General features: G+C 59.0%; 1 protein-coding gene across 1 annotated transcript in view; it reads right to left on the bottom strand.

Annotated features, from left to right (window-relative positions):
* Positions 1 to 8,022: 8,022 nt before the first annotated feature.
* LPCAT1 (lysophosphatidylcholine acyltransferase 1) overlaps positions 8,023 to 25,502 on the bottom strand; it is a 41,242-nt gene continuing 23,762 nt past the window's right edge. The window contains exons 4-14 of the mRNA XM_070357761.1: positions 23,618 to 23,730; positions 22,240 to 22,300; positions 21,911 to 21,969; positions 21,243 to 21,277; positions 20,398 to 20,452; positions 18,576 to 18,658; positions 15,607 to 15,732; positions 14,911 to 15,064; positions 14,529 to 14,627; positions 10,565 to 10,703; positions 8,023 to 9,504 (exon numbers count right to left, since the gene is read on the bottom strand). Of these exons, the coding sequence (XP_070213862.1) occupies positions 9,320 to 9,504; positions 10,565 to 10,703; positions 14,529 to 14,627; positions 14,911 to 15,064; positions 15,607 to 15,732; positions 18,576 to 18,658; positions 20,398 to 20,452; positions 21,243 to 21,277; positions 21,911 to 21,969; positions 22,240 to 22,300; positions 23,618 to 23,730 (1,109 nt within the window). The 3' untranslated portion in view covers positions 8,023 to 9,319. The remainder of the gene's footprint in view (positions 9,505 to 10,564; positions 10,704 to 14,528; positions 14,628 to 14,910; positions 15,065 to 15,606; positions 15,733 to 18,575; positions 18,659 to 20,397; positions 20,453 to 21,242; positions 21,278 to 21,910; positions 21,970 to 22,239; positions 22,301 to 23,617; positions 23,731 to 25,502) is intronic.

The raw sequence follows: 25,502 nt of genomic DNA, 5'->3' as shown, positions 1-25,502 counted from the left end.
CTCCTCGTGCCCCTGCAGAGCCTTCTCTATCCCGCCCCACCGGCCTGTGGCCTGTCTGCCAGCCACAGATCCCTTCATTCTTCCTAGAATTGTACATTAACGGCACCACACCGTAACCGGCATATTTGAGCTGAATCTGTGCTGTTGCACTCATATTTCCCTCAGTGGAGAAGGCGATGGCACCCCACTCCAGTACTCTTGCCTGGAAAATCCCATGGATGGAGGGGCCTGGCGGGCTGCAGTCCATGGGGTCACTAGGAGTCGGACATGACTGAGCGACTTCACTTTATTTTTTCACATATAGATAGAGCATCATCTATTCACCCCTTCACCGGTTGATGGACGCTTGGGTCTTAAAATAAACCCCCTGTGAACACCTGCACACGAGTCTCTGTGTGGACATGCACTTCTACCTCTCTTGACTAAGAGCTTAGCTGTGGGATGGCCGGGCCATTTTGCTGATGTGCGCTTAACTGCTTTTTAAAACTAGTTGTTTTGCAGAGTGGTGATGCCATTTGCCATTTCCATGGGCAGTGTGTGTGAGCGTTTCTCTTGCTCTGTGTCCTTGTCAACACTTAGAATGGCCCCTTGATTTCAATGTTTACATGCTAGCCATTGTGGTAAGTGTGGTAGAATCTGGTGACAGATTAAATGGCGTTTCTCTGGTGACTGAAGTGTTCTGCAGTCCTCGTGTGTGCTTGGCATCCTCATCACTTCTTGTCAAGTGGCTGTTTAAATCTTCTGCACATTCGGGTTGTTTGTTATGTTATGAGAAAGTGTTAGTCGCTCAGTCGTGTCTGACTCTTTGTGACCTCATGGACTGTAGCCCGCCAGGCTCCTCCTGTGTCCATGGGATTCTCCAGACAGGAATACTGGAGTGGATAGCCATTCCTTTCTCCAGGGGAATCTTCCCAACTCAGGGATTGAACCTAGGTCTCCCGCATTGCAGACAGAATCTTTACCATCTGAGCCACGAGGGAAGCCCACTCATTGTGTTAGATTCTTACACAACTGTTGAGTTTTGAGAGTTCTTTGTATATTCTGGATGCAAGTCCTTCATCAGATAGATGACTTGCAAATATCTTTTGCAATCTTGGATTGTCTTTTCATTCTCTTAATTGAGTCTTCTGAAAAACAGAAGTTATTACTTTTGATGAAGCCCAACTTACCAGTTTTTTAAATGAATCCTGCTTTTAGTGCTGTATCTGCGAAATTTTTACTTCACCCAAGATCGCAAAAATTTTTCTCCTAAAGTTTTTCTCTAAGAGTTTTAAGTTTTAGGTTGCGCCTTCTGTGTGGGACCCATTTTACACTCCCATGGTGTAAGTGTAGGTCGGTTTCATTCCCTTGTCCTGTGGGTCACGCAGAGAGACATGCTGAGAACTTGGGGCACAGCCTTGTGGGCGGCCGCTGCGTCCCTGGGGTCCTGCTGACGTGTGTCGTTCACCGGGAAGCCCTCTAGTCAGCCGCACGCCTTAGGGTCACCACGTCCTCCCGGGAGCGACATCCTCATCATGCATGACCTCGCTTAGACCCGCTGACCAGCTGGGCTCTGAGACTGACATCCACTGCACCTTCTCCTGATGGAGTTAGCACCGCCCTTTCCCTTCGGCCCGTTGTATCCGTGTGTGGTGTGCTTACTGGTGTCGCGGGGTCAGGTCTCACTTTTACATCCTGTCTGACGGTTTCTGGAGGTTGCTCCCTGTGGTGCTGAAATGCCTGGGTTCAGTCCCCCAGGCACCGCACCGTGCCCTCCACCCCTCAGCGGCGTTTGCCGACCTGCAGGCCGGGGGTTTTGTTTCTGAGTCCACGTCTGCCTCCTCTGCTGGACTCTGAGCCGTGTCCCTTTGCCGTGATGTTCTGGTGTCTCCTTTGCATGATGCACACTGCTGCCCGCTGCCTCTGCACCGACCTGGGCCGCTGCTCGTCACCCCTCCCGGCCACCGTCGCACCGTCTTCACCTCTGTGTCACGAATCCCAGGATGCGTCGTCGCTTTTGCGTCAGATAATCATCCTGGACAGAGATCTAAACAACGAGCAGCAGTGTTTCTGTTCCCCCATGTGGTTCCGGCTGAGCCCCCGCAGGCCCGGGTCCAGAGCGGAGCCCCTTTCAGGCTTAAGGACCTGCATTCTCACTGTGCCGTGAGGTGTGCCGGCCGGCTGGTGATGAATTCCTTCAGCTTCTGAGCTTAGAAACACTGTTGTTTCCCTTTGGGGTTTTTTTTTTTTGTGTGTGTTAAAAAAAATTAAAATTAAAAGAAAATACACACTGCAAAAGAGATGTTTTTGCTGCGTGAAGCGTCCTCTGTTCCGTGGACCCTGCAGGGTACAGCTCTGCCCTCTGCTCACCCTGCTGCCCTGAGCCCTTTGCTCTGCTGACTCTGTTCCTCGTCTGGTCTAAGCATTTGATTACGATGCTCCTGGTGTGTCTCCTCCGTGGCACTCCTGTTTGGAATCCTTATGCTTCTTGGACCCAGGGGTTTATAGTTTGTATCCAACTTGGGAAAGTATTTCTTCAAGTGTTTTTCGGTCCGCCCTTCTCCTGGGGGACTCCAGTGGCAGGGCTACCGGGCGACTTGAAGCCCCACCTGTCGCTTGTCTCTTGTCTCTGTTTTGTTTTGGGTAGTTCCTGCTGCTGCCCTTCGCGTTCACTTGCCATCTCTTCTGTGATGGCAGTCTCTTTGTGGAGCGTCTGTTGTTCTGGATCATGGACTCTAGGGCTTCAGTGCTGGCAGCTCCTGGGTTCTAGAGCACTGGCTCAATAGCGTGCAAAGGCTCAGTTGCTCCGTGGCCTCTGGGATCTTCCTGGACCAGGGACGGAACCCATATCTTCTGCGTTGGCAGGTGGAGTCTTTACCGCTGAGCTGCCAGGGAAGTCCAGTTTGTGTCTTTTAAAAGACACCTTTTGCATCTCCACCATTCATGGGCAGCCTTGCTTCCAGCTGGCGTTTGAACACGGAGTCCAGCGATTTTGCGTAGTGATCGTCAATGCTCTCATCTGCTAATTCCGTCATCCGAGTCACTTCTGGGTCTGTTTCTGTTGATGACTGGTCATCTTTCCTGGAGTTTTGCACCTACGTGACCTCTGATGGGAGGCAGAGTGTTGTGAACTTGACCCTTTGGGTGCTGGGTAGTTTTATATCCCTCTGAATATTCTGGAATTTTGGGCTGCAGGCAAGCTCCTTGCAAAGAGTTTGGTCATTCTTTCAGGTCTTGCTTGTGAGCTCTGTGTACTGGGGCCAGTGTTGTGTTTGGCCGAGGGGCCATGATTTCTTCATGGTTCAGGCAAAGCCCACCTGAGTTTGCACTGATCACACCTTCCAGGACAGAGGTGAAAACAGCCACTATGCCTCCATCTTGACCAGAAGTGAAACTATGGACTCATTAACTTTTGTTAAGTTGAAAAGAACTAATCAGAGCCTGAGCAGCTCTTGATGACCCTGTGACAGAGACCGGCCCTCGGCTGGCAGACCCGGCCAGACCCTCGTGCAGTCGGAGCGTGGAGCTGGGCTCTGCCCCTGAACAGGAGGCTTCCTCCGCATCAGAGGACAGACACCGTCGGTCGTAAACGTCTCGGGTTTATTGAGCGTTGCCCTGACCCGGGCAAAGAGTCTGTTTTGTCAACTGCTTTCTGTGCATTTTTAATGGCAATTAAGTCAGTTTGGTAAAAAGGTTGTTCACATTATCTGCGTAATCGCGCTTCTGCCCTTGGTGGGTCTGTCGATTACTGAGAGAGTCGTGTGAAACATCTCCAGCTCTCTTTGCTGATCTATTTGCTTCCCCTGTTCGTTCTGTCAGTGTTTGCTTAGCACGTTGCGAGCTGCGTGACGGGGGGGCTGAACGGGAGATGGCTGGTCCTTGGGGGGGCTGAACCCCGAGTCAGCCGCAGTGTTTGCCCTGACACGTAATCCTCCTTGTCTTAAAGGTCACAGTGCGGTGTTAATCCTGCCGTATCTACTGTCTCAGAGTTGTGTTTGCATATTACATATATTTCCTGTTTTTTAACTTTCAGCATGTGTTTAAACAGCATATAGTTAGAATCTTTTGTTTGTTTTTTCGTTTGGCCGAGCGACTGTCCTTTAGGAGTTCTGGGTCCATATTTGATGTAATCACTAGTATCGTTGGATTTAATTTTACCGTTTGCTGTTCGTCTTCTATTTGTATTATCTGTTCTTTGTTCTCTACTGTCCTGCTTAGTTTGGATGAAATTATTATCCAAAAGCATTCCATTTTATTGCTGCTTATTAGTTATACCTCTATGTTTTTAAAAAATTATTTATTTTTTGTTTATTTAGTTTTGGCTGTGCTAGGTCTCTTGTTGCTACACAGGCTTTTCTTGAGTCTGGGTGAGCGGGTCCGCCCTCGAGTCAGGGCGAGGGGTCTGGTCTCGAGTCGGACGTGCAGGCTTCTCTCTGCACTGGCTTCTCTCGTTGCAGAGCCTGCTCTAGAGCACGGGCTTCAGTATTCCTGGTGCATGGGCGTAGTTGCCTAGAGCTTGTGGGATCTTCCCCGATCAGGGATTGAACCCCTGTCCCCTGCAATGGCAGACGGATTCTTAATCGCTGGACCACCAGGGAAGCCCTACCTCTGTGTTTTTATTCTGTTTTCTCTGGAGGCTTACCATACATTTTTAAGTTTTCACAGCCTCCCTTCAGATAACACTTTTCTGCAGTCAGGTTCCCACATGCGTCGCGCTCTTACCTTTTTCCACAGCAGTATTTTCTTTTTCTCTGGCTGCCTTTAAGGCTCTCTTTACCAGCTTCCAGAACATTGTGTGATGAGCCTTACGGTATTTTTGTTATGTTTCTTCTGTTTGTGGCTAATGGAGCTTCTTGGCTGTCTGAGCCGAGAGATTGGGGAGAAGTCTGGCTAACGTCTGTTCGGTGTCTCTTCTGTCCTGTGCTCCCCTCTGGGAGTGGCATCTCCGTGATGGGACCCTTAGTGCCGCTCTGGGTCGGCCTCCCCTCCGTGTGTGCTCCGTCGGACACGCATGTGGCTACACGAGGGGCTCATGGTGTTTGCTCTGCAGCATGCATCTCAGGTACCCCGTCCGGGGTGGGACCTGGGTGGTAGCTGTGGCCTCTCTTTCCAGCCAACCCAGCGAGTACAAGGTGACAAGGGACAGAAGGGTTAGGGGGACACACCCAGAGCCGAGCCAAGAGCAGCCAAGGCTGGCGTGGCTGTGGCCAGACCCCGCCTGCCCCCCCGGTCCCTCCCGTCCTGGAGGGGAAGGGCTTGTTCTGTCGTAATGCAGTCCCTGTCCACCCTCCCCCCTCCCCTGCCCTGTCTCCGAGTCTCCACCAGCACCAAGGGCAGAGCTCACCACTGCTGACCGCCCACCTCGTGTTACGTCAAGAAGGGGTTTGGTTCACTGCAAGGGAAGCCTGGCACTCTGAGCAAGTCCCCACCAGAAGCACTGGCCTGACGGATGGAGGGTCAGTGTCTGCCACCTCAGTGCCAGGGTCGGTCCTAATGGGGTGCCCGTGGCACGTCGGATGTGTGTCGAGCTGGTCTCGGCGGGGCCAACGTCTGTGACACGGGGTGGGGGGGGTGTTGGGAGGAGCTGAGGGAAAGCTCTTCTCACCCTCGCCTGGTGACCCTGGGGGCCTGTGTGGCTCTGTGTCTGGGGATGTCCTGGCTCGCTGTCCGCTGGACACGTGTCTGGCCTGTGGGACTTGGGGGCCAGGTGGCGCACAGTGGCTGGGAAATGTGAGTGGGGCTGGCGTTGTACTTCTGCAGAAGCATCAGCGTCTTCTCTCTTCCCCAAGCATCTGCCTGGCGGGTCCCAGGAGAGGGGCTACATGGGCATGGGGACGCGGAGATGCGCAGGGTTGGGGGGTGCCTGGGGACAGTGAGTGGGGTCACCTGTCACTGCCCTGAAACTTCTCTGCTGCTCCGGGCTTGTCTGTCTTAAGGGCTCAGTCCCCCCGAATGGGATGCTCCTACTTAGGGACACAGTGGAGTCACTGCCCTGCAAGCTTAGGTGGTCACAGCTGTTAGGGGTCCTCCTGCCAGTGAGGCAGCAGGATGGGGTGCTGTTACAGATGCTAATGACAGCAGAGAGGGGGCAGGGGACCCTCTGGGTGCCTCTCAGCTCTTTCCTAGCTGAACCCGTGACCAGTGGAGGCAAGACCACAAAGGCTCCAGGTGCTTTGGAAACAAAATGTGACTCCTTTCTCTTGGGAAAGACCCGACTGGTCAAGGTATGTGGGGACTGTGGCCTGGGGGTGGGGAGGAGGGGAAGGAAGCAGAGAATACCAGCCTCAGCCGCACACCAGCCCCAGGAGGCAGGACTGCGGTGCCCTAGCGACTGCCTTCCTGACTGGCATGTGTGTATGTATGTTTGTGTGCCTATGTGTACACATGTATGTACATGCACGTGGGCACATACGTATGCATGCACGTGCATGCGTGTACAAATGTGCATATGCACGTGCACACATGTGCACACATGTATGGACATGAGTGTGTGCGTACATGCACGTGCACGTGTGCACAGGTGTATGTGCACGTGTCCCCGTGCACACATGTATGCATATGCATGTACACGTGCACATGTGCACGTGCATGTCCGTGTGTGCATACATGTACGTGCATGCACGCACGCACCTGTGTATGCATGCGCATGGATGTGCATGCATGTGCACATGCCTGTGTATACGTGTGTGCACATGCACACATGTACCTGCATCTGTGCGTGTGCCTGTGTATACACGTGCATGCATGTATACGTGTGTGTGTGTGCATGTATGTACACCCCCCTCTTGCTTTACAGTGGGGACGGCAGTGGTAGTGAGTGGGAACTTCACCACCTAGTCTCCCACGTGACAGAGCATCCGATGTCCACTGGCACTAGAACTAAGCAGAGGCGGTGGGACCCCACTTTCTCGGAAGTGAAGCTACGCGTGGAGGAGGGGTCATGACATCATGGGAGTCACTGCCTCACGGGGAGGTCAGGATGGACACTGCGTGGCCGCAGGGATGGACAGTGTGGTCACTGGCCACCCGATGCTCTCAGCAGAACCCTGTGTTCACGACTCACGACGTTCGGCTTTTGGGGCTGCAGTACCTCAGCTCTTCCTTCTATTTCTAAATCCTTTACTGAGTCGATGGGCCCGAATTCAAGATCCCTGCTGGTCTCTGCTCAACAGCGTGTGAGGAAGGTATGGGTTTCACTGAGAAAGAACAGAAACTGACACCACAGGTCTGCAAACAGCCTGGGAGGTTGAGTTCTGGGAAACGTCAGCTGCTGTCTATGTGAGCATGAAATATCCAGACCCTCCTGTTATCCAGAAAGTGTTTCCTACGGAATTTCAATGACTGTGCTTTCCCAGCCTCCTAGAAAAGCAGCAAGAAACCATGCAGACGGTGCTCCTGTGACAGGCTGAGTCACGCCTGCTGTTGCCTTTCTAATAAAAAAACACACATAACAAAACGCAATCTCAAGCATTTAAGACGCTATGTTTTATTCGTTCTATTGAAAACCTCTGGCTGTTTTGGAGCTGCCCATTCCCTCCCCCACCCCCAGCACCCTGTGGGGCCCCTGCAGGCGGTGGGCCCCTCGCAGCTCCTGGTCCCACCCAAGGGGGATTCACCCCTGAGCTCTGTACATTCACAGCTCTGAACCCACGGCCCTAAGTCACTACGAAAGAGAGAAGAGAATCAGGAGGAACAAACATCCATTCAGGGTCTGTTTATCAGAGATTTTTGCCTGAAAACGCCATAGCAGCGTTTCATTCAAAACCCCTTCATCCACAGACGCGGGCCGAGGCCCCTGCTCAGAACATCTCGGCTCGTTCACCTCCTTCATGGCCGGGCGCGGGGCTTTGTCTTGTAAAGATGAACCTTCATGCACTCTATGGTCATGACCTCAGTCCTGTTTGCTGCCAAGTCTGTGCTAGAAGTTCTGTGTCCTACAGGCCAGCGCCCTGGAATGATGTCCGGTGCCCCCTGCCTCACACGGGGCGGGAGGGGCTCTGGAATGAACGGAAGTGAAGGGGGTTTCCTTTCCTGACGCCTGTCCTTCTGTCTGTCGACATGTAGGTCTCCGAGCCTCAGGAAGTCAGTAAATATTTGTTCTGCAATTCCAGCTCTGGTGGCCACTTTCCATGGCCCTAAGACAAAATCCAATCGCCTTAGAAATTTAAAAAAAAAAAAAAAAAATCCCAAACAAACCCAGAAGCTTTGCTCCAGAAACACACTGTGTGGTTGTCATTGTGCTTTGAGGACACGTTTCTAATCACGTCCTGAGGAAATGAATCAAGGTCATTTCGTGAGCGTGAAGGAGGCCCCTGGAGCCCCTCCCTGAGCCCGGAGCTGCTGCCCCCCACCTCCGGGCATAGACAGGGACCCCAGCCCCCAGGTCTCCCTGAACCCCACCACCTGCTCCCCACACCTTCCTTCCCTGAGGCTCCCCTGGCTCCTGATACCCCGGGAAACCTGGGGCAAAGGAGGGTGCTGGGGGGAGTCAGCGGCTGGGGGAGCCTCCTGGGGACTGACTGTGCCCTCAGGGTGCCAGCCGGGGAGACAGGAGCCCCCGCCGGTTTCCACCGCGGCCGGACTCCCCTCCCCACGCTCTGGGCTCTGGTCCCAGCCTGCACTCACTGAAGTGGATCCGGTCACCCCGAAACAGAAACCCCAAGCTGGTGTAAGAGCAGCGGGGCTGAAGAGGGCTGAGGCGGCAGGAAGGCGGCTCCGGACGGGGCGCCTGTGGCTCCCCAACGCAGGGGCGGGGCAGGGGGGCAGCCCGGATGGAAGGGGCTGGAGAGAAGGTCAACTCAAAGCCCCAAAGAGCCCCAGGATTTACCAAAAAAGGGCCTATAAATAAATATCCTCCGACCCTCAAAGGAAAACGAAGTAGAAAAACGATTCTCTTCTGGTAAAAAAAAGGCTGAATGTTTCCTGAAGTATCTAAATGAAGTTTACAAAAGACTCATGAGCTCCTGCAAATATAGAAACGTTTAAAAATCCGACGGCGGCCCCGCCCGCGGACTCCGCGGAGGGCGGCGGAGACTGTGCTGGAATCGACACGCGGGCGGGAGTCACACCTTCAAGTGCCCGTGGAGGCCGCCGGCCCGCACTGCCTGGACCGGACCGGAGGGCCCGAGGGAGAGGATGGGGGCAGAGCCGAGGCTCCAGGTGAGGACAAAGCAACTGAGGGGCCCCGAGCGCCGCCTGGAAGCGGGGCGGAGCTGCCCCGCGAGCTGCTGTGGCTTTCCGCCCAGGACCCGGCCCGAGGGCAGGGCACAGGCAGCTCGCGCGGGAGTGTGAGGCCGGCTGGCGGCTGAGCACAGGCCTGGTCTCTCCAGACCCTTCCGCCCTAGTCCAGCTTCTTGCGAACAGGCTCCGTCCCAGTGGCCGAGTTTTCGGGGCTGAAGTCGGCGCAGAAGCCGTTGGGGGTGGGAGCCGGGGGCGTCCGGGCGCAGCTCCGGGGGCGCGTCTGCTCGGGGTACAGGTATTCCTCCGCGAAGTCGGGGTTCGCTTCCGCGAACCTCTTGAAGTCGGCTGGAGAGACACGGGCACCTTGGTTAAGAGCGTGGGGGGCAAAGGTCTCCAGTCTGGCGTCTCTCCGGGCGCCCCCCTCACACCCAGGGGCGTCTTGGGATCTATGTGCACGCCCAGGAGGATCGACGTGCACGCCAAGGAGGCCCCGCGCCCGTTTTCTCTGCGGCGCTCCAGTCACCGCGGAGACCTGGGCGGCCGCCACGCAGCCTCGGCCACGCCCTTCCGGGAACTGAAGGGTCAAGTCCGTGGTGTGTCCTGAGTGCTCAGTGTCCTGAGATGGACTCGGCTGTGCCCTGGGGACACCCAGTGCAGGGTCCCCCTGAGCCCTCGCGGGGCCTGTGCTGTGTCTCCCGGTGACTCTGAGACCTGGCTTCGGGGTGGGGGACGCCCTGGGGCTTTGCTGGGGGTGCCCTGGGGGCTCGGCGATGCTCTGAGCCCCAGGTCGGGGCGCCGCAGGCTCCAGGCGGCTGCAGAGAAGCGCCCGTGCTCCCTTGGGCGGCAGGAACAGCCTCCATAGGGTCTGCAGTCTGGGGGCTCAGAGCAGCGGTAGCCCTGGCTCCCCGCGGCCCCTTTACCGCAGGCGTGCACACCCAAAGCGAGGCGTGGCGGCTCCTCCTGACATTTGGATGTGATTTTAAAACACAGCCAAACAAGGTGACCTTTCCTGAGCAAACTCAGCGCTCATCTCAGGGAGATTACGGCTCATCCTCTGATGAGCCGGCTGCCCTCGGGGCTCCTGCTGCCCTCGTCAGGGTGGATTCCCGCCCGAGGCGCGCAGCCGTCCCACCGTGTGGGGGACAAGTGCCAGGGCCAAGCCCCCCGGAGAGGAGGTGCCCTAGGAGTCAGGGCGGAACCCCTCCTGGCCCCAGGGGCCCTGATCTCCGCCCAAAGGCAGCCCCTGGGGAGGGCGTCTGCTTCACTGCCAGACAGACCATGCAGTGAACCACCGTACAGAGGAGACTGGGAGCCCCGCCCCAGCCCTGCCAGGCCCCAGGTGGCGCAGGGGAGCGGGGCACCCCACCTGGCACGGGGGTGTCCTCCCCGGCTCCCGGCCACTCACCAAACGCGATCCTGCCCTTCCGCTCTTGGTCTATGGCCCGGAAGAGGTCGGTCACTGTCAGCTCCGCCACCCCCAAGGCCGTCTTGAGGATGCTGGACAGGGCGTGCTCCTCGACGCTGCCGTCCTGTGACCCAAACATCTGCGGGGCAGGGCGGGCGTCACCCAGAGGCCTCCCCTGCCACACAGTCCGCGGCTGTTCCGCTCTCAGGCTGGGCAGGAGCCCAGGTCCACGACCCAGCCCTCGGGCCTTGAACTCCCTGCTCTTACGTCTTAAATCCACCAGACACGGTGCTATGGACACTGCATTGCAATGGCCTGGCGTTCGGCCGTTGCCTGCGAGGTGCCCACTTCAGACGTCCCCCTGGGTGAACACACCACAGCCGTGACCTGTGGTCACTGGCAAACCGCAGGGTGAGGAGCAAGGCTGGCCCCCAGCCCCCAAGGTCCCCTTCCAAGGAGCCCTGGTGACCCACACAGTGGGCCACCGCAGTGATCCCCTCTCCCCTCCTTCTCTAACTTTCCCCCTTCTGCTTTGAATTCACCGCTGAAGAGTGAACCCCGAAGCCCCAGGCCCCACCCTCACCCCCCCAAAGGCAGAGCCCAATCCACTCTCTGCCAGTGACCTTGCTATGCGGGGGCGCTGTGGGCCCTCCAGGACCTGTGAGTGACAGGCCTGTCCTCTCAGGGGTCCCTGACGGTCATCACTGCTGAAGTCTTGCAACCACAGTGAGGCCACACGGGCCGGTGCACCCACAGCCTTGGTTACCACCGGGCTGAGACCCACCCGCAGCCCCTGTCCCTGTGCGGCCCACCTTCCCAATGCCGCCCCTCTCACCCGGTTCTGGAGGAGGCCCCCTGGCCCCCCGAGGCTGTGGCAGAGCTGGGGGCTGCCCACCCCCGTGCCTCCTGCGGGCTCCGCTCCCCACTCTGTGACCTGGGGGCCCCCAGGCCCAGCTGCTCCCTGACCCCATGACCTCTGGAGTATCCACTCAGTCCTCCTGCCTGGAGGCGGGCTCCCCAGGGCAGGACACCTGCTCCCCGGGTCGGGCAGAGCTCAGGCCCCGCCCAGCGCCCTGGGGGGCTCACTGAATTCTGTCAGCAAGACGAGCTGGCCACCTGCACGCACAGCTTTCCGGAAGTGGGAAACCTGCCACCAGGCGCTTCCAGCAGCCTCCACCAGGTTTCCGTGTTGGGGGGCTGCCTCCACTGCCTCCGGGGCCCAGCCCGCTCCCCGTCCCCGGCCTGGGGCTATGGGGTGGACAGCTCCCGAATCCCCTCGTATCTCGCTTCCTCTTTACGTTTGTCAAACCAGGTTATCTGCAGACAGACCTCTCTCGTAGGCTCCAGAGCCCCACAGTCCAGCCCAGCCCGTGGGCGCCTCCCACCCACTAGCGCTGAGACGCTTTGGGGAGACGACAGGGCCTGAGGCCTGAATCTGTGATGCCAAAAGTGAGGGGACCTGTCTCTACATCCAGAGACGACCCTGCTGTCTGTCTGAGAAAGGCCAGGAGCCACCGGGGCTCCCCCCTTCATCTTCCTGAGCTGATGGTGTTTGCACCACGACCGTATCTGCAGGTCACACGATGATGACCATAAAGAAAGCTGGGCGCCGAAGAACTGATGCTTTCGGACTGTGGTATTGGGGAAAACTCTTGAGAGTCCCTTGGACTTCAAGGAGATCCAACCAGTCCATCCTAAAGGAAATCAGTCCTGGGTGTTCATTGGAAGGACTGATTTTGAAGCCGAAACTCCAATACTTTGGCCACCTGATGCAGAGAGCTGACTCATTTGAAGAGATTCTGATGCTGGGAAAGATTTATGGCAGGAGAAGGGGACGACAGAGGATGAGATGGCTGGATGGCATCACCGACGCCATGGACATGAGTTTGGGTAACCTCCGGGAGTTGGTGATGGACAGGGAGGCCTGGCGTGCTGCAGTCCATGGGGTCGCAAAGAGTTGGACACGACTGAGCGACTGGACTGAACTGAACTGACAGCAATAGAGAAAGAGGAAACGAGGGACCCAGAAGTACGTTACGCTGCCCGCGAGTACTGCTCTGGGGAAGCCCCAGGTCAGCACGGGTCTCTGGGAGCCTGAACTCCACGGTAATGCTGCATCTCAACCATCGGCCCGGAAGGACTGTGACCAGCACGTGAGGAAGGCACAGGCGCGTCTGCACCCCGGGCAGGGCACCTCGCAGACCCCTGGGCAGGGCACCTCGCAGACCCCCGGGCAGGGAACCTCGCAGACCCCCGGGCAGGGCACCGTGCAGATCCCCCAGGCAGGGCACCTCACAGACCCCCCGGGCAGGGCACCTCGCAGACCCCCCGGGCAGGGCACCGCGCAGATCCCCCGGGCAGGGCACCTCGTGGACCCCCGGGCAGGGCACCTCACGGACCCCTCGGGCAGGGCACCTCGCGGACCCCTCGGGCAGGGCACGGTGCAGAACCCCCACACCGCATCTCAGGGCCGCCTGCCCGCACCCGCTGAAGCGCGCCACAACCCTGGTCTGCGGGTGGGGACGGAGGAAGAGCCTGTGAGTCGTCAGCGTCAGGTGGGGCGGCCCGTCCACATGAGCAGCACACGCGGGCGCCCTGTGGGGACACCGGACACGGGGCTGCCCACTGTCTGGGGGGCCCAGGAGGGGCGGTTCTTGCAGGGGAGGCCATCATGGAGAAGCACCGGGAGCCTCGGGGCAACTGCACAGGTGGCCCTGCCCCCGCCGGCCGGTGCGCCTGGATCTGGGTGGGCGCCCTGGCGTTCATGGTCGTGCTCGGCGGCTGCACTGAAAGCAGGTCGCCCGCCCCCCACCAGCCGCCATCGTGACGGCAGATTCTACCCAGTGGTGTCCGTGCAGCTGCTGCTGGGCCGCCTGCCGGGGCGAGGCTGGCACAGGGGCGATGAGCCCCGAGAGGTGCCTACCGAGGCTGGAGGACGCGGGTAGGCTTTCCGGCCTGGGTCCACCAAGCTCTGATGCCGCCCGTTAATGCCTCTGCTGTGACTAGCAGAAGCCACCCTGTGCCGTGGGGGACCCTCCCAGCCGTGGGGAGGTCTGCTGGGGCTGGAAGGCAGAGGCGGCGTTCTCCACCCCTGAGGGACAAGGGTCCCCTGACCTGCATACAGTAGGTGCCCGTGAGTCTTGCTCATGTGAGCTGTACCTGAGAGATGGAGCCTGTCTCTTGGTGGCAAGGCCTCGCTCCGTCCTGGGGGGCTGACCCCACCAGGCAAGGCCCGCCTCGCTCTGTCCTGGGGGGCTGACCCTGCTGGGCAAGGCCCACCTCGCTCTGTCCTGGGGGCTGACCCTGCCGGGCAAGGCCCACCTCGCTCCATCCTGGGGGACTGACCCTGCCGGGCAAGGCCCGCCTCGCTCCATCCTGGGGGACTGACCCTGCCGGGCAAGGCCCGCCTCACTCCGTCCTGGGGGGCTGACCCCGCTGGGCAAGGCCCGCCTCGGTCTGTCCTGGGGGACTGACCCTGCCGGGCAAGGCCCTCCTCGCTCCATCCTGGGGGACTGACCCCTCGAGACCAGCCTTCAGGACCGCTGGGTGGATCTGGGTGGGGCAGGACTCCAGCATGACCCTCTCCCCACCTCCCAGACTCACTGCCCCCCTCATGAGCAGCCTGGCTCTGAGTCACACTGGGGCAGGTGGCTCTTCAGTCCTGAAGCCCTGCTTCCTTCTGGTCAGCTGCCAACGGGGAGGCCATGTGGGGAGAGACAGCCCAGCGGCCCTGCTCGGCACCAGCAGGACTCAGGAAGGGGAGCGGGGACTCTCATCTAGGAGGAGCGGGGCAGAGGCACTTCTGGGCCTTTCTGCAAGCAATGGCTGGTACAAGCTCGTGTGAAAGGAGCTGCCGCACGACTGAGTTCCCCAGCATCCTAAGGGACTATTAAGTGTATCAAGGTCAGACGAGCCTGTGTCTCCCCGACCCCACATGTTAAAGTCGCAGAAGCACCGCACTTGCCTTGAACGCCAGCTGGATGGTGTCCAGGGTCCGGGCCGGCCGGCAGACGACAGACAGGGCGACCACGTACTCGCGCAGGTCCACCTCCCCGCCGCCGCCCTGGGGAGAGACGCCTTCAGCGAGGGCCCCGCCGCCTCCGAGGGCACAGGTGGCATCAGGGGTCTTCGAGCGACCAGCTTCAGTTCCCCAACTACAGGCGTGCTGGTCGGCAAACACTGACTTAAAAGCCAGATTTCTATTTGCGTTTGAGAAGCTCAGGAGAAGACACGCCAAAAGACAGGTGGCTAGGGAGACAGGCAGCAAAGGCTGGTCTCTCCTTTGCTTCCAAAATCGCCCCCAGGGAAAAACAGCTGTCCCCACCCCACCCCACCCCACCCCCTACCTCATCAAACAGGGAGAACAGGTCCTCCAGTGACTCAGACTCGGGGACCCCCAGCTGCGCCGCGAACTCGGGGAGCGTCACCCTCCTGCCCTGCGTCATTCTGGCGCTTTCTGCGTGCCTGTCCAGATCCTGTTCAAGTTTTTCTGGTTTTAGTCTAAAGAAAAAATATGAGGGGAAGATTGTTTTCAATAAAGTCACGGAATGCTGAAAATGGAAGCTTCACTGTTACGTCTTAAGACCCCGCAAACCATGAAGGTGATTCCGAGATGGAGCATCAGTCAGTCCTCGGGAAGAGGGGCTCTTTTGGAAGCCCGAGGGCCGACTGTGCCCTCCGCAAGCACTGGGACCCCGTGGCGTGCGGGCCCACCCGGGGACAGGCCCTCCCAGGATGCGGGGCGGGGCTGGGGGGCGGAGAGGCCGTCCATAAGGAGACAGTCAGGCCAGCCATTCAGGGTTTAAGACACTTGTGCGTGGAATGACGCTGGCGTTTGAAAAAGAAAAAACCCCGAAACCTCAGAAGGAGCACCGTTAATTGTCTCAGCTGTCCTCCACCTGCAACCTCCGGGCTGTCATCAGTGCCCAGGCGGGGCCCACACGAAACCTGTGCCCGCTGAAAGGTCTCACTCCTTTGCCCCAAGTGCCCATGAGACGGCCGTCCCAACTCAGTGCCCACGAGCAAAGGGCCAGGGGACTCACCCCAGGCCCCGGAGAAGCCTGGCAAACTCCAGAAGACAGGTGTCAGCGGGGAGACGGAGCTGGCCTTCCGCCAGGGCCAGCTGGCAGTCCTCGAACGTGTAGTCCGTCACAGCGACGCCCAGGGCCCTGCGGGAGAGGACGGGCCGGGTCAGCCGCCCCCAGGGCAGCAGGGTGACTGTCCCAGGAATGCAGCGGCCAGACAGCGGCGTCACACGCGAAGGCCCCGAGTCCTGGCCCCTCTCGCTCCAGGCTCAGCTCTGACGGCAGAGAGCCATGCGACAGTGACGCCTGACGAGTCACACGCCCTACTTCCTGCTCCGGGACCCGTGGGTGCAGCGCCCTGAAGCGGTCTGTCCCCCGAACGTGTGCGTTTTTAATAAGAGACTGCCCTCCGCACGACCCAAGCTGTCTGCCCTGTAAGTGGTGCTTCTGCTTAGGTTTCCATGTTCTGCAGCCTCAGTGAAGCTTAGTTACACATTAAAAGTAGAAGTTGATAAGGATACAGGTGGCGTTCAGGGTGGAGGGGAGTCATGGAGAGAACCAGCTCCCCAAGAAGAGGAGCGACCCCCTGGGTGAGACATGGGGCACGGGGGGTGCTGGAGGAACAGGCGGCTTCACCGGCAGAGCCCCGGGCACGTCCGCGCGGCTCGGGGTCTCCTGCTGGCACGCAGCCTCGGGGAGGGACTCGGGGGACAAAGCCCCGCAGCGTCAGAGGGTGTGGAAGCCGGACGAGAGTCTGCACACGCATGAGGGGACCAGCTGCTCTGGGGGGGGCCCCCCGCCCCCGGCCTAGGAGGCAGGACAGGCAGCGCCCCGTGAGTCCTCCCACCCAACGGAGAGGGGCAGGCTCGGCTTCCCCGGGCCGTTCCCACCTGCGCGTGATGCGGGGAGAAGCCGCAGGCCTGCCCCCGGCCCTGCTGGACTGAGGCCCCTCCTGTCAGTTCCCCCCAGAAGCCACGTCTGGGGGGCCCTGAGCAGGGTCTGGAGGGAGGAGGGAGCCCCTGACCTCCCCCTGGGCTCCCCCAAGCCTGCAGGATGGGATGAGGGTGCCCGTGGAGCCCACAAACACCCACCACCTCCACGTAGGAGCCTTTAACAGGAGCAGCTGGGCGCTGAGTGCTCTGGATGCCGAGGCATGTAAACCGCTGATGTTTAAAGAGCATATTTCAGGGAGCTCCCAGGTAGCCTAGAGGTTAGGACTTGGCGCTTTCACTGTGGAGGCCTGGGGTCGATTGTTAGTCAGGGAACCAGCCTGTGCGCCAAGCAGTGCAGCCAAAATACAAAATAATGGCAATGATAATAAGTACCACGCTCGGCACTAAACACAGAGGCTGAACAGCTGACTGCAGACTTCAGTGACTGGGGGCCTGGGGCTGCCCAGCTGCGGGCCAGCCTGGTACCTCTGCAGTTCTGCCCATGAGATATGGAGCCCGCATCAGCCGCCTTCAGGGACAGGAGGCCGCCCTCGAGGTGCAGGGCACCCTGCTCTCCAGGCTGGCACTGCCCTGAGGTCAGAGGGAGGCAAAACCGGTCATCCCACAGGCTGTCTCAGATTTCACAGAAAACACCCTTCTCCTGACGTTTATGGAAAATGCATTCAAGTTAGGAAATTTACCAGGTATCGAAAACGACCCTGCCAACCCTGTCTCCATAACCGAGTGGGCTTTCACTCGTCTCGGCGGGACAGTCGGCCCTCCGGATCCAAGGCTCCACACCCGAGGACACGGAGGGCAGCGCACAAGACCACCACACACGAGGCGCTCCAGCCTCCTGGGCTTTGGTCTCTGAGGGCCCTGAACCTAGTCCCTGGCAGGTAGGAGGGCACGGCTGTGGTTCCTGGTTGCCATGGCGATGACCCTGAAGGCTCCGTTCCGCGGCTGCTCAATTCCCCTTAAGAGCATGCAGTCTGGCCATGTGGGGACGGGAGCCAGAGCCACAGCAGGAGGTCCAGAGTGTCCCCGGGCCGCCTGCAAGGCCTGTGGGACCCTGGGTGGGACCCTCATGGTTCTGGAATCCTCCTGCACCCGTGAGGCAAGAGGAGACCCCATGGGTATCTGTCCCTTCCCACTGGGCCGATACAAACTGTGTGACAGCATAAGTTTCCTTAGGGCACATATTCAAGATTTTTAATAGTTAATTTACTTGAATATAAACTAAACAACAACAAAAAAATCACATGCAAACTGTCAGGCCTTTGACTCTGTGGACAGTGTATCTGTCCAGCAGTTGGTCAGGGTCCCTCACCGCCCTGACTACCCAAAAGGTGAGAGTCGAGTGCCTCCTGCTGCCCGGCGGCTCTGTCCCAGAGTCAGTGTTGGGGTGGGGTGGGGCGTGTCCCCCCCAGACTCTGCTCCCAGCACCAAGGCTCTGAGGCATGTGGGCAGACCGAACACCTCTGGGATGAGGCTGCCGGGGCCTGAAACCAGCCGGGAGCCGCAGGGAAACTGAGGGGGGGATGCTCCTGGCTGCAGGCACGCCATCACATAAGCGACACAGGATTAAGTGCACAAAACCCACGCTCAGCAGAGGAAGAACCTCAGTAACGCTCTCGGGGAGGGCAGCCAGGACGTGCCGGCCCAGGCCCTCCAGCGCGCTCTTGCTCACGGTCCCGCTGCCTGTCTCCACGGGGCACGCACGGACACAGCCCCGTAGGCACTGCTGGCTCACAGGCAAGGCTGCAATGCAGAGAATTCGGGGGCAGCGACCCGTCCTCCGAAGGCTGAACAAGCAGAGGCATCCTCCAGCGGGACCGGGAGACAAAGTGCGCGGCCAAGCACAGTCTGGCTGACGCTCGGCCAGGCTGGTTCAAACCCAGCTCCCCCCGCTGCCGGCTGGTCTACAGCGAGGCCAGGACACCGGCGGACAAGGACACTGAGTAATGAGTGCCTGGCGAGGCCAAGGGCACTGGGGCGTCCAGGGAACCCCCACCCGGTTGCGCTGGGGGCGGGGCGGGCGCGGGGCTCACTCACTCTGCCATCACACCGCGCACGTTCCTGGCGTACAGGGCGGGGTCCCTCTTCTCCTCCTCCGAGGGCGTGTACACGGGGAGGAACTGCGGACACAGAGAAGCCGGTCACCTGCAGGAGCGGACTCCCCCCGCCCTGCCGCCGTCACCACAGCGCGACCTCCGCCCTGGCAGATCAAGGGCGGTCAGGGCACCTTCCACAGGAACTGTCTTTGGGGCTGTCACTCCTGCTCAAGCAGGGGCACACATGTGCACACACAGATGCACACACCCACACGTGTGCACACTCCCAAACCCCCTTGCCTCACCAGGAGCACCACTCCCTCGATGCCGGAGCCAGGGCATGGAGCGGTAACTTCACCCAGGGGCTCAGTCTTTAGATGCAGAAGAATCAAACGTGTGCTCCCGTTTCTCACGGTTTCAGTTCTGTGTTTCCCGTGAGAGGCTCTCAGCAGCTTTTGGACAGCTACTGTATTTGGAGGGCAGGGTAAATCGCCCCAGGAACTCGGGTGTCTGTGTGACTGAAGCTCACACAGTGCTTTATGCACGTAAGGCCCACACCTCGGGCCAGGCTCCATTGCAGAAAAGGAAAAAAACATCACTGCACCTTTTTAACACGGATACTCAAGAATACAGGAATGCCCGCCACCCTATCCACTCTCATCAGATAAGTCTGGTCTCTCACTCACTGCTACCTTTCTAAAAACTCTGCAAGAGCAACAGCTCCTCCTCAGCACTGGCGCCTTGTAGGGGTGACACAGGAAGGAATTCAGAGCGACGTCACAAAGCCACACAGTTTCAACTCTTAATTAGGAGCCAGTGTAAAACAGGGCATCCTCCCCGGAGTCTCGCCCCGCTGCTGCCTCCCGCCACCAGCAGATGAGCCACAGCAGACGTGCTGGGCTGTGGGCCGGCCGCCCCTGGACTCGGGCCACGGCCCTTTCAGCTCAGTCCTTTACTCAGTGGCTTATTTCTAGTGAAAAGCCTGGCTGAAGGCCGGGACCACGCGTAAATCCAGCCTTACTCTGTAGCGTTTACTGGAAGGTCTCTGGGGTCACACAGAGTCGGACACAACTGAAGCGACTGAGCAGCAGCAGCAGCAGCAGCAAATGAAAAGCTTTACGTTGCGTAAGACCAGCCTTTCATTTATCAGATGTAGGAGTAGCAAGTGAATTCCACTTTTAAGAAAACAGACTATTCCTCATCTACTCGATTAAATTTACAGGCTGCATGAATGTGGCATGTTTGAGCAGAGAGGACGGGTACTGGGACTTTGGAGATGGGCTGGAGACTGGCCGGCAGTCCACCTGTCTGAGCGGGTATTCAGCAGAGGACAAGAGTGTGGTAAGTTTGGTAGTACGATGCCAGCTGTGTTAGCATCAGGTGAAAATACAAGCCAAGAGAATCATTAATTGCTTGTGTGCGAACTTTATATGCTCTTAAGCTAAACTAACCATAATAAGGGAACAATGGGCTTAGCTTCCTGTTGAGATTTAAAATTCCATCTGAACGGATAAAAGGTCATACAAGAGACACAAAGTGACGGAACCACTGGGAAGCCCTCTAAGAAGCCATGAGAAACGGAGCGTTCAAAGCAAGACAGATAACCTGTAACCCTGTAGAGATACCAGCAGGATGTTGTGTAATATCACGTCCACAGAGATCTGATATAACACTGCATCTGTGTAGACGTCAACCTGGTAACACGCTGCCCATGGAGGCCCTAACGGGGCATAGGTAGCATTCATCGACACACACGGCCCGACACCGTGAAACATCGCGCCAGTAGAGACCCCGCAAGACGCGCACGCCGCATCTAGACAAACCTCAATTTCCACTTGACTGTGAAACTGGCACAGCGTGAGCCACAGGATTTTCAACCTTAAACATGAGCAGATTTACAGCATGGTTAAGTCTCAATTCGCTGCAGCTCTGAAGCTGAGTCTCCACGCCCCGCTCCCCTGCAGAGGGCACCCCTGAGCAGGCCGGTCTCCGGGAGGCGCTGAGCCTTCCTGGACCCAGCCCTGAGGACTAGGCTGAGCTCGTCAGAGGCGCCCCTGCCTGCCTGCTGTGGCCCAAGGCCGCAGCCCTGCTTGCCCTCCAGCTCAGGACGGCTCGTCTCCTCAGCATCAGGGCCCTCCAGGCCCCCCAGGCCTGAGGTCATGGCACCCGTCCCAACAGCCACCTCTTCATGGCCTGCTCTAAGCCTAGCTGGCCAGGACCCTGAAGGACCCCTTTCCCAGACCCTCTCCCAGCTTCCCCCTGGCTTCACCTCCCACTCCAGCCTTGGCGATGCCACCCCTGCCACTCGGGCATGCCAGGGGCCCTGGGAGGACCACCCCGCCCCCAAACACCAGCACACACGCCGGCACCTGGGCCCCCGTGTGCCCCTGCAGCTGCAGGGGTGGGGGCCCCACACGCCCCCTTCCTTTCCAGGGTCAAGCTGTGCACTTGATCGCTGAGTGGACAAGACACAGGCGAGAAGAGGAATTCGTTCCCCTCCGGCTGAGGGAGGACCATCAACTTCAGTCCCGGGATCCTGGGTGCAGGGAAGGCTGCCTCATGCAGCTGGACTCCTTGGACTGAACTGAACTGCTGGCTGGCGTGGCGACCCCTAAAGTAAGCAGCTCGGGGGCCCCTGGAGGGGAGGACAGGGCGGGCTCTGACTTACGCTCCCGGGCCTTGCCACGTCCACGTGATGGTGTCCTGGGGGCAGGAGAGCAGCAGTGAGTCCCCACAGAGCCCCTCGTCCCCACAATCCCCCTCCTCCCAGGGCCGCCCAGTGCCCTGCTTCAAACGAGCTGACAGAACAAACTGAAGAGGGAGAAATCTAGAGCTCTACAGGCTGGTGACGGATCCTCATTCTCAGAAACCGGCCAAGGAGCGCGCCTCTTCAGAGCCGTAAGGACAGCTGCACCAGCCCACGTGGCTGCCGGCTCTACAGGCGTTCAGGCCCTGGGTCTATCCACACCGGCAGGCACAGGCTCAGCATACAGACCTGGGGCCCATGGACCCGGCTCGGAAGCAGGGGCGCCGAAAGCCTCTGGGGCCCACAGACGTCAGAGGGATCCCAGCGTGTCTGTGCCAGCCCCCGCCCCCGCCATGCCCCATCATGACGAGGCTCCCAAGGAAGCTCGGTGTGGCTTAGTCTAGGTTTTAAAAGGTCCCAAGTGTGAGCGGGCGGCAGAGAGGCTGAGGAGACGGGGGTCTCACACCAGTGGGCCCGGCTCAAGGACGGGCCAGGACTCTGTGACCCACGAGAGCAGGGCTTCAGGAGCGAGTACGGGGGGACACTCTGGAACACTCGCTGGACCTGCGTGCCCGGGAGAACTCACTCACCAGTTTGTTCGGGTACCGCAAAACCACAGGCTGGACAGGAACCCCCGGGATGAAGGCACCTGTGGAGGGAGGAGGGACACCTCTCGTTTCCGCAGTGGCACGTCCCCCGCCCGCACGGCCCGGCTGGGTCTCGGAACAGAGTGGGCTTCCCGGTCAGAGGCCATTGGGCGCCGGCCGTGGACACCCCGTGCCGGCCACGGACACTCAGACCAAACCTCAGGGTCGCAGGAGACAGACAGGAGAACACTCCGGGCCAAGGCACTCTGCCGGGGGTGAGGGGCTCCTCCACCTTCTGGCAGAGAAAGAGAGATAACTAAGACACTACCTACCAGGCTTGAAGGTGATTAAGCAGGTCCTATTGGTACACGTGCCTTCTGGAAAAATCATTATCTTGAAATGAGAGGAAAAAAAAAAAAAATCAGCATCAAAGTGCAGGTTCAGGGGCCAACTTCCCAACCTGCTTATTCTGGGCCCGATGTGGTTCAGGCACTTCAAACACATTCAGTGGAGAAAGGTAAGAGGCAGACAGAAGTGTCATGAATCCCCCCTCTAACTGCTGGTTTTACTAAACTCTGGAAATGACAGAAATACAAACAGCAGGCACCTTCTGATAATGGGACACGCGGTGCCCACTGGAGCCGCCGCGTGGGCCAGACATGGGCCAGCCCACGGGCACAGGCAGGACAGGGGCGCGCGGGCGGGGAGCGTGAGGCTGAGGACGGGGCCTCGTGGGCCGGGGCCAGGCCCACAACGCAGACACCCTCGGAACCAGCAGCAGAGTGAACACCCTGTCACCGGGATCTCCCGTCTCTCGGACTCGTACCGACTTTGGGCAGGGGGTGGAAGCTAACTTCCTCCCCGTGCTGGAAAATATTAACACCCTGTCACCGGGATCTCCCGTCTCTCAGACTCGTACCGACTTCGGGCAGGGGGTGGAAGCTAACTCCCCCCCGTGCTGGAAAATCCCGCCCATAGGCTGCTTTCAACCCCGGGCCCTGGAGGAAAGACCAGCTCCAGGGGGCTGGGTCCAACCCTGGGTCGGGCAGGTGAGCGGAATGGAGGAGGGGGGTCATGCCATTCTTGTGGGGGTGGCAGCCGGGACCCTGGAAGCACAGCCCCCCAGGGGCTGCCCATCCATGGGCAGGGGGCCCACCAGCAAGGCCGTCACTGTTTTCTGAGCAGCCAGAACCCAGAGAGTCCTGTGGGGTTCCAGCTTCTCAAGGCGGCTCAACAGAAAAGAAAAACTACGTATGTAAAAAGCAGGGGTCACACCACACCCACGCTACCACTGGGTGAGGACTCTGCCCCACAGCCCAGGCCAGCCTTCCCGGGGCCCCAAGGGAACCAAAGCGTGCCAGGCAGGCTCGAGCTTTGAGAAGCAAGGGGATGCAGCCCTGTGCAGCATTCGGACACCGCTGACCCCGGAGCCAGGCCAGCCCGCTAGTTCTGACGCAGAACTTAAAAGATTACTTGGGAACTTCAGATGCACGTGAAAATTATTTTCCCCCATTTCTTATTTTAAAATGCCAGAACCAAAAATACCTGATATATAAGCACATTTTTGGATTTGCATTTATCAAAAATAATATGAAACACAGTGTCTCCAGGGAAGCCAAGTTCTGGCCCTCAGGGCTCTATTTCCCCTCTGACCCCTACGTTCATGCCTTTCAGAATAAATCCGCACAGGACACAAGCAAGGCCGCCCACCTGTGGCCACTTCCCTCCAGACTGTGCCCGCCTCTTGATTTCCTCCACTGTCTTCCTGCGGGAGTCCTGGTCTGTCCGGGACACGAACACCGGCCGGATGTACTTTATCAGAGCTGAAAGAGAGGGCGGGGTGCTCGTGGGGGGTGCGGCCGATGGGCACTGCCCGTGGTGCGGTGAGCCCCCCAGAGGTTCCCCGTGGGTGCCGACCACAAGGGATAAGGGACAGCACTGAAGTCTTAGAGGACGGCTGGGAGCCCCCCACCTGTGGGACCACCCACGACAAGTCAGGAGAGAGAGACAGGGCTGACCCGCCGGTCACCTGTGTCACTGGGGGAAGAGCCAGAGAGCCCAGGGTGCCTGGCTGACCTCCCCAGGCCCGCAGGTGACCTCCCCGGGCCCGCGGCTGACCTCCCTGGGCCCGCGGGTGACCTCCCCGGAAACGTGGGGGACCTCCCCGGAAACGCGGGTGACCTCCCCGGGCCTGCGGCTGACCTCCCTGTGTCTGTGGGTGACCTCCCCGGGCCCGCGGCTGACCTCCCAGGGCCTGTGGGTGACCTCCCTGGGAAACAGGACTTCTGCAGATATGGCCAAGTCAAGATGAGGTCATGCTGCACGGGGTGGGCCCTGTTCAGGGACTGGTGTCCTCTTAAGGAGGACTGATGGCCAGGTGACGACAGAGACAGGGACGCGGAGACACGGCCACGGCCGGGGTGGGCCCAGGAGGGCAGGAACACTGGATGCAGGAGGGGCGCCTGCGACAGGTTCTCCTTCAAGACCAACCTGCTGACACCTGGACCTTTCACTCTGGCCCCCAGAACAGTGAGAGGATATGCATTTCGGTTGTTTTAAACCCCAGGCTGTGCGATGCTTGGTCACCACTCAGGACACAAACACCCCCTTCTTAGGAATTCCCTGGGGTCCAGTGGTGAGGATTCTGTGCTTTCACTGCTGAGGGCATGGGCTCAACCCCTGGTCAGGGAACTACAGCCCTGCAAGCTGCGTGGTTAAAAACAAAAGAAATAGAGACTCCGTTCTTAGCCCCCAGCAAGTGTGTGTGTGTGGGTGTGTGAGGCGGGGGGACGCTCAGGACTCCCACGACCACAGCTGACGGCCACAACCAACACGCTGGTCCTTGAATAAGCATTTAAAGGTGGGAAGATACTTCTTAGGAGAGAAAACTCTGACCTGATGGCACGCGGAGGCCGTGGCACTCGGTTACCCTCTGGGCTGGTGAGGCCACAGCAGTGGGTGTCCACCTGCTCTGCCCCAGGCCCAGTCCTCACTGGGCCCAAGATGGGCTGTGAGCTGCTTTTCTGAGCATTTTGCGACTTGTAAACAATAAAATTTCATGACCTTTATTTCCTGGAGGTCTTACAAAAGCGAAAAGAGAACGTTTTTAAGAATACAATTCTCCCAGCTGGATCCACGGCGCTCAGAAAATCGAAGCAGCTCTCAGTGACACTTTGTCCTGTCTGCTTTTTCATGCAATTGAAACGATTTCCTCCTTCCTCACGGATTATTCCTGACGCTACTAAAAAGGACCATGAGGAGATAGGGACGTTTGGTGGAACCACCGGGAAGATTGAGGCAGGGGAGCCCACCAACCAGTAGAGCCCAGCAACTACCCTCCGGGACAGATACTGAGCTAGCCCCAGCTTCCAGCGCTTCTGTGAGCTAAGGGAGCGCTGTGACACCTCACAGTTGAGGGTACTTGTAATATCAGAAGAAATCATAACACAGAGGTCAAGGTCCAGGGCCTAGTTCGCGTGGGTGGGACCTGTGATGTGTCTACCGTCATGTGACCTGGACCAGCCAGCAGGGCGGGTGTCAGTGCTCCCAGGATGGGGGGCGGCTCAGTACTCCCACCACGATGGGGGGCAGTCTC

Source organism: Bos mutus, chromosome 20, assembly GCF_027580195.1.
Source record: "Bos mutus isolate GX-2022 chromosome 20, NWIPB_WYAK_1.1, whole genome shotgun sequence".
Lineage (NCBI taxonomy): Eukaryota > Metazoa > Chordata > Mammalia > Artiodactyla > Bovidae > Bos > Bos mutus.
Note: the sequence above shows the minus strand (reverse complement) of the source record. Positions and strands in the feature narration are given on the sequence as shown.